This window comes from Carassius gibelio, chromosome B10, assembly GCF_023724105.1.
Source record: "Carassius gibelio isolate Cgi1373 ecotype wild population from Czech Republic chromosome B10, carGib1.2-hapl.c, whole genome shotgun sequence".
Classification (NCBI taxonomy): domain Eukaryota; kingdom Metazoa; phylum Chordata; class Actinopteri; order Cypriniformes; family Cyprinidae; genus Carassius; species Carassius gibelio.
The window spans coordinates 20,104,724-20,113,624 of NC_068405.1; the positions used below are offsets into that span (position 1 = coordinate 20,104,724).

Below are 8,901 nucleotides of genomic sequence, written 5' to 3' on the forward strand. Positions count from 1 at the left end.
GAATAACACTGAAAATAACATAGAATTATTATTATCATTTTTAAGTTAGAAAAGAGAGCAATTCTCCTTATCGATCTGGCGGCACTTCAGCAGTTTGAGGAAAGTCTGCATCTTGTGCGCATCTTTCCTGAAGCAGTAGATCACACTGTAATCTCTTCTCACAGTTTCAAGTATACTAGAAGACACAAAGCGATCGGATGTCTGTTCAGGACCCTCCAATGCCAAACTACCTTCACCCAGTATCTGACAAACAGAGAGGGAGACAGATTGTTTTTCAAACACATTGGAATTTTCCAGAAAAATAAAAAAGTTAATTTTCAACAATTCATATTCACCTGTCTAATAAGAACAATTATACCCTGTTCCAGGCTCATTAGTTTGGTAGATATCCATTTGCTCCTGGTAAGCAGGGCACTTGGGACATTCTCATAACTCTCAAGAGATGCCTGTACTTCTACCAGTGGATCAATCCAGAACTGGGCCAGAATCAGGATCGAGTGAAGGATCCATTTGTCCTGGAGGAAAAAACAAAAAAAGCTAGTTTATCTCCGCAGTTCTTAGCAGAAAGTTACTCTTACAGTCAATTTCATTAGATGTCATTAGAGGAACTCACGGAAATCTCTTGGATTTCACTTTTAGACAAAGGAACCGGCACCGTTTTAGGAGCACACATGGTCCCTTCGGGAATATGCAGATTCATTCCGTATGAAATGAGCATCTCGTCCTGAAAATATTTAGGAATCATTCTGTACTGTTTACTTATTTTCATCAGCTATTTAGATTGAAATCGTGGTACAGTGCAACATTGTAAAGCTTTTCTCTGTTACTCACAAACATCAATTTGGAGTCCTCTGAGAAGCGGTAAATGAGCTCTGCATGTTGAACAGCTCGTTCCAGGAGCTTCTCAATTGAGATGGTGCAGGATGTTCCTTCAGTATCTTGGCTTGGACAGTCCACAGGAGATCCGGCCACTGCCCGCAGTGAGCAGAGCACAAATGCCACACAGACCTGTAGAACTTCAGGATGATAACGGGACAAAAAGAGAGAATCATTAGCAGATACATTCAATAATGTCCACATTGATTTTATAGCCTGAATGTTTATCAAAGCAACTTTGTAAAATCTATAATTATACTTAGTTAGACTACATGCTATAAACATTTCTTATTAATATGTTTGTCATACTCTTAGCGAGATATGCTTCAGTTAGCCATCAATTAGCAAACTGATCTTTTGTGCAAAATTGTAAATGTACGTCTCCGTACCTGTAGTTTTCTTCATTTTTCGTTGAACAAAAGTCAATTCTTGTTGGACTCTCTGACTGTGGTTCTCTCACACTTATGTATGCCTTATATGCTCTACTAGATTTATGAATAAACAAAATAAGAAAACAACTTGAACGTAAGTGATGGTAAGTTGATAGGTGACCACATGTTTCACTGTTTTATGCATAATCTCTAAAAATCAGATGCAAAATTCAGCTGTTTCTTATGCGCTGCTGTTTCAGATCTCCGCTATCTGAGTAATATTATATTTTGCAATGTGACATGCCATTTTTCATTTAAAACTACTTTAAACATCATTTTTGTAGTATGTCCACTGTTATACTGTGATATAGTAGTAGTATCAATTATTACACATGCATTTTTCCCCCACGTCATATTAAATAAGAAACTGGAACATTTGTACTTTTAAAAATTACTCTAATGCAAGACTAAATTGATACATGAATATTATTAATATTCAAGTGCAAAGTTACAACCCAGTGCTCTGTGTGGTCATCAGCACGTCCTGATTTTGCGGAGTTAGATGTGTTCCTAGGTCAACATATTTTGTTGACCCTGGAACAACATTTTACTCCAAAAATATATTCTTGACCATATCCCTACACCTAAACCTAACCTTAACCATGAGTAATCCCTAAAATCAGAGGAAATGATAGATGAATGACACTGATGTACAAGCACCAAACACTGATTTTAAGTGTAAACTTCACAAAATCTATACACTGCTTCTTCAAATCTGATTGGTTAATCAAAGATGTTGTCCCAGGAACATGTCTCACTTGGTAAAATCAGTTTCTGCGTGGTCATCACCTGTCTAATAAAATGCATAACATATTAAAGCATCTTTGGTGTTTCCATGCTTTCTACAAAACTGAAATCGAGGGGTTATGAAGTCATTAGCAGGTGACATAATAACACTTATATGGACATGGTCCGTTTCACTAGTTAAAATCGCTTATTTCTCTGAATTTTAAAAAAAAATTTTTTTGAAAGACTTGGGATAATGTAAGTACACAAGTCAGCAAAATATACAAGTTCTGGTGTTTTTTGGATATTTTAATGAAAAAATCTTACATTGTGCCCCTTAATATCACACCGCAAACTCGTGCTGTTGTTGCGTAAATACTACTTTTGTCTCGCTTCAGAAAATAACTTAAGAGGAGTTCACTATTAACTTAGTAGTATAACATTTTTGCAGTGCTCCTCTTATTGCTTAGCCCACCATTTTCTAGCCTACAGTTTATTAGATATGAAGGTAAAACTTATTTAAACCAACATAAAGAGCAATGATATTATGCAGTTAAAAAAAAATAAGTTTTGTAAGAGTAGCAGACCCTGTCTCATGACGTGGGGACGTCTGAGGTGACTCCCTCATTTTATTATTCATAGTTTTCCATTTTCATGAGGGTGTCCAGTGAGCAGTAAGATAAGCATAGATGAAGTCTTAAGGTCTGTCCAGGGATCAGATGTCAGACTTGTGACGTTGTTTATGCCAGAAGTATGTCATCTTTACATCTTCATGACGTAAGTGAAGATGATCCTTGCCCCACTGAAAAGCTGACCAAAAGATATGTCTCTCATCCAGCTAGAAGAATAAACTAAAATCTGATTTGGTAAGTATAATGTAATAAGTATAATTGTTTGCACATACACACACACATACAAACAATTCCATAATGCTAGTGTGTTCTATGGTGTTTCAGTGTGGTTGATATTCTGGGTTCTAGAATGGGATTTCTGCTAATTTTATGGCCAACCATCAGTAGCTGAAGATGGCCATTGTTGATTTTGTTGAATTTTTTTATTTATTTACATTTATCAAGCCATGTATTGTAAAAATGACTTGGAAAAGTGCTTTGCTGTTTGCTTAGTAATTCATGACACAGGAATATCATCTCACATTCTGTCAGCCACGTAACAGTCGTGACACAGCACACGGCGGGTTGAGCTTGGCACAAGTTTGATGAGGTGGCAGGATGGCTGTGTTAATCACTAATTACCTACGGTTTGATAAATACATTTCACACACATCAGCTTACAGGAGACTAATTGCAGTGCTAGAGTAAAGGGCACAACGGTGACACAAGTTTCAACAAGACTGTGATTTCAGAAACTGGAGCAATGTGATGTTCAGATTTAAGATTAGAGACTAATTTTATATATTGCAGTTTTATTTTTTTTGGCTCCAGTTCTTTCCTAGGATATTTTAACAACAAATGAATGCACTTTTAAGGTGAGCACATAATCGAATCTTATAAAAACTTATTTTACCCACCTGCCTGAAATTTTAATTTTAGTGACATCATAGACATTTTCTGTAATTGTACTATTAAAATCGAACGTTTTTATAAAACGCAAAACACCCAGTGATGCCAGAGTTTTAACAGAAATATAATCCATCTCAGCCTTTCACCCCAGCCTCTCTGTGTCATAAGAAAAACACATCAAAGAAAGTAGAAAAAAAATATATCACTTTTAATTTCTTCGGGTGTCAGTTTGGAGGGTGTTTGCTAATGGGAAAAAGATTCTATACATCTGGTAAACTTGTTTGTGCATGTTTTCTTGATTGAATGGTGTGAAATACAGCAAATGGTTGAATGTGGTTATTGCAGGCCTACTTTGTTGATGAACATTGCATCAATGAAAACAGTACTTACAGGCCCAATTTAATGCTGAATGTAAAGCATGTAAAAGCTGGTGAGCGGTGGGGCCTCAGGGTTTGTGCTCAGAAGAGCCACATACACAAAGTGTACATTTAAATGAGACTTTAAGCCTGAAAACTTGAATTTGCTGAAATGCCTATTCACCCAAAGTCAATCCAAGATATAGCCAAGTTTGTTTCTTCATTAGAACAAATTTGGTGAAATTTAGCATTTCATCACCTGCTTACCAAATGTAAGTCAACCCCTCCCCCTCCAAAAAAAACAAACAAACAAATCTGTTCCAAACTCATCCATATCTTGGATGGATTTTTTTTTTTTTTTTTAACTATTCCTTTATAAAGAGGATGCTATGTTTTCAAATGTCTCATGTTGTGGAGAAAACTTTTGTGTTGGTAATATTGATCAGATCTGATCAAGGAGATTTCCTAATACATAAGGTTTTGGGAGTGTTTTGTTTTCACAATTCAACAGCAAGTTGACTTTTAGCATAAAGTACTTGATGTGACATATTTTTGAATGTGGGAAAAAGTGCTACTATTGACATAATAACTTGATTGCACTATTTAAAGACACCATAAACGTCATTACTTACATCATATAGAGATTATGTTAACAATTACAATACATTTGAAATGAATTATTTATCAAATATGTAGGAAACATATTACAAGTACAATATTCATTATATATTCAAGTGTATTCTCTGTGTATGATAAGTATATTTAAGTGTATGAAAGATGGTCTCTATTGTACTACATGTGGAAACTAAATACCTTTTTCTTTTTTCTTTCTTTTTTACAGAGGTATGTTACATGCACTTTTTAGTTCATATCCACTGTACAACTCAATACACTTAGATGTTCTTAAGTTTATTAAGTATACTGAAATAATGTGTTTTACTGCACCTTTTTAAACTGGGATGCAGTGCAAGTCATATGTCTATTTAGTCAACTCATCAAGAGGCCAAAAATAACATATTTACTATAATGCAAAATATAAAATAATATAAACATTTATGTGGTTGCTATGTGGTCTCTGTGATATTCTGTTTCCTTAGACATGGTTCAGATCCTTTGTTGTAAATCATAGTATTTCTCTAATGATTGTTTTTGCATTTACAAATAAATTGCCTGATTACTTAGAAAAGTTATAGCACAGCTCTCCTTTGCAAGCAGCACTATAAAATATATAAACAAATCAATAAAGAAGGAGTAATACTATTGCCACCAAAAGAATCTCTTAATTTTCTTCCACCAGGTGTCAGTAAAGGTCCGGGAGGCTCTGACAGATGGACTCTATTCATCAGTTCCAGCACCGAGGGGCTCGGGTTCATTTGTGCAGTGGAGAGATGTCACGATAACAAAGACAGATTGTGAAATGATACACTCTATCAGTCAGACGTAGAAAGAAGGAAAACAAATCAACTGCAGTTTAATGAAGAATGAAACCGAGGAAAATGAAAGTGCGAATGGAAATGTGTGATTACCTGTTGTACTCTCCTCTGCTCTTGCTCTCTTTTAATTGAGGCAAGGGAATGAGCTTTACAAATTCATTACTTTCAGTACATCTCACACAGTCACAGACACACGCGCTGGATCTATTTGCCATCGATGGGAGTTCATTTGTTTGGCAAATCGAATCAGACTCATTTGTGGTTTGAGCGAGACCTCGTAGGCCCGGAGGAGTAAAGAAAAAGGGGTTTTTGATTGGCGACGGGCATCAGAACAACACAGATGTTGGTTAACATGGCCGTTGGCTTTGTGTGCATTCGACTGCATTCATAAAGCCGATGGGAGGTCCTTGCTTCCCTTCGGTTTGTGCTTCAGATATTTTAGAAGCATGAATGGTGATAATCTGTTTCCCTCTCGCAGGTGAATTTCCCCTTCGCCCGTATTCACGCGGTTTTCAAATAATACGCAGGTGAATGAAAGCCACGAGACAGATAATGACAGCAGAACAATTTGAGAGCATAATGCTCACATCTCCCATAGAAGGCCCCAAAAAGGCCTGCGGAAAACTCAACGAGCACCTCTCGAAATAATTGGTCATCTCGAAAGAGTAATCTCACGCCCTGTGGCCTCACTGGCCTGATTCTCCTTTACTGAGTTGGGAGATTTTATAGCTCTGCCATACTTACGAGCTATCTTTCTCTGATCAGTATTTGCTCGGCGGCGCTGTCAGATAAAGGACTCGCTTGCAAACAGCTTGAAGCTGCGGCTGTGACATGATCTAGTCGTTTCATTCTCAACTAATGCCCGCGTCACACTGTTCCCAACCAAGACCCCAGCCCCCAAACCTTTAAGAGCGTGTACGGCGCTGGAAATGATTGCCAGCATGTTATTGTCAGGAATATAGCAAAAAGAACAAAATAGAGTATCCTGTCTGCTGTCCGACTGCTTGTTTTTGCAGTGGCTCAGAGGTCATCGCCTGAGGAGAACAAAGGTTTCTACAGTCGAGTGCCTGGGTTTCCAGCGAGACTCCATTCTCTCTAAAAAAATCGCATGGCTTCTCGCTTACTGAACCCTGCTGGTCTGCATCCAGCTGGCTAATAGTGAACCTTATTCATTCAAATGTGTGACTCATAATTAAATCATGAGCCCAAGTATGGATTCATAGCACCGCTTATAAGAATGGAAATAAACAGCTGTAAATTCTGCTCTCTCCGGCCCTCCAGGAGCCCCTGGCGAAGCGCTCGAAAGAACCTGTGAAGTAAACAGTTAAATATTCACCGCACACCTGACAGCACAAAAGCCACATAGAGAAATATCCATTAATTATCGCAATTCATCAAGTTAATAGGCTGTGTTTGAATAATAGTCTGAGTATAAAAAAGAGCAATGGTTTTAGCTCATTAGGCTCTTTAATACTCTCCCGCACAAAGAGAACATCAGCACGCAGCAAACATCATTACATGCGCATGCGTTTATGATGGGATATCGATTTTATTTTCCCCACTGTCTATGAAATTATAGCATTAAAAAGACAGGCGGAGATCAAGAACATTGAGATCAAGAGATGGAAGCCGGTTATGACAGTCGGTTTCTCTATGCTGGGTCAACTGTTTAGAATGCGCTTACATGCGTTTCGTTTCTTTATTCTTTCATGACTGATCATCTGTGGCTTTTTCTTGCTTTTTTCCCCTCTCTCTCCCAACTCATTTCTAACTGTGCTTTTAAATAGAAAAGAGTAGAAACTCTGAACCGTTGGAGGGGACAGAACTGGAAAAGCAGAGAGTAATTTGATGGAAACTTCCAGAGTAAAGAAAAGAAAAGAAAAGTAGATTAAAAGGTCTTTCAATAATAACACATTTGAGAACTCCCACCTGTACCCCTGAGTGCCTATGCCCTGCATGTTTCAGCAAATGTAATCTTTTTGGTACAGAAAGCTCTTCACTACTATGCTTAATATAATATTCACATTTTTTTGACCTTGTTATAATGGCATAAGAACAGTTCTGGGTTGCATGAATAAATTGAATTCATAGGATACATGGATGAATCAAATTCTTTGATTTTCTCATGAATGCAAAGTCAACATTTAGATTTGATGCATTAGGCCTATCTAAAAACTCTAGATTTTCAAAACATTTGGAATGCACATGTGCATGCATGCAGTGGATTCAATTTACTTTCACAACAGTCTTGGCTGTCGTTTTTGCATTGTTTTGTCTGGGTTAACACTACTGTATATCTGGTGTCTGGAGATCAAAGGCTCGACTGAATCTGTTGTTCCTCCACTGGTCCACGTGTTGTGTCTCGGATCAAGTTGATCAGAGCGGCCTTTGAAAATATTTGCTGTTTATTTTCAAGGTTGTTAAGAGTACAAATCCCTTGTTCCATTAGTGTTTAATTTTCACCCACTGCCTGTCACATAATAATGCTTTATCCAGACTCTCCAGCTGGCATCTGAAAAATAAGATCAAGGTAAAGTGGTTTGAACATCATAAAAATATTTGTCTCCCATAATGGTAGATTAAATCTTAACAATAATTTGGCGAACCAAGACTCAAAAAGTTTTTATACATAGTCAGACTTAAAAATATGTGAATATAATGTCATTTAACCTTTTTTTCAAGAAAAATATTTCACTTAAGAGTTGTTTGAGTTAAAGAACATAAAAAATAATAAAAAAATAGTAAGTGCAACCTGTCTCAGAACTTTTTTCTAGCTCAACTAATGACATACCAACTGCAATCAACCTCTTAATCTGGAGACTACAAAAAAAAAAAAAAAACATTCCAAGACCATCTGCTCAGTCTTACACCTTTCTTGCTAATACACTTTCTCCCTCTCAGTTTCTTTGGTAGGTTTTTCTTGCCATGGTAGTTTTGCCAGGTTCTGTGATTTGCATCTGTTCTCTGTGCTGTACTACAGGCTGCTCTCATTAGAAATCACCCTACTGTGAGTGACGCACTGCGAGTCAGTGTCTAATGTGATCCACAGCATTTAACTCTGGCTAGCCACAGCAATGCTTATCATGCTGCGACTCCATAGATCAGCACACACACAGAACAACAGAATGACTGACAAACAGGAACGTATGCTGGAAGAAATCAGCCAATTTATATGGACACTTCATTCCAATTACAGGGTGGACGTTTGGAATTGTGTGTTACAAAATCTGACTGGATGGGCCACATTTAAACCCGCTGTATAATAACCAATATATACAGTACACACCTGTTGTGAAACATACTATTGAAAGGATTGTTTATTTGAATGATTAATTAATTAAGTGTCAGGCCCATTTGACCAACTTGGAATGGATGTATTATATATTATATAAAATGTTTTATGTTTATTTATGTATATTTTTGTCTACATTAGTTGGCATAAACAGTAGAATTTTAGTATTAGCCTAATTTATATATATATTCAAATAGTATATATATATATATATATATATATATATATATATATATATATATATATGTATATATATATATATATAAA

The 8,901-nt window shown here is 36.7% G+C and overlaps 1 protein-coding gene across 1 annotated transcript; it reads right to left on the bottom strand.

Moving 5' to 3' along the window:
• Positions 1-45: 45 nt before the first annotated feature.
• Positions 46-1,281, bottom strand: smtlb (somatolactin beta). The gene is made up of 5 exons (XM_052567960.1): positions 1,266-1,281; positions 832-1,016; positions 614-724; positions 336-515; positions 46-243 (listed from the first exon to the last, which is right to left on the bottom strand). Exons 1-5 carry the CDS (start codon positions 1,279-1,281, stop codon positions 46-48), a joined length of 690 nt encoding a protein of 229 aa, XP_052423920.1.
• Positions 1,282-8,901: the final 7,620 nt, after the last annotated feature.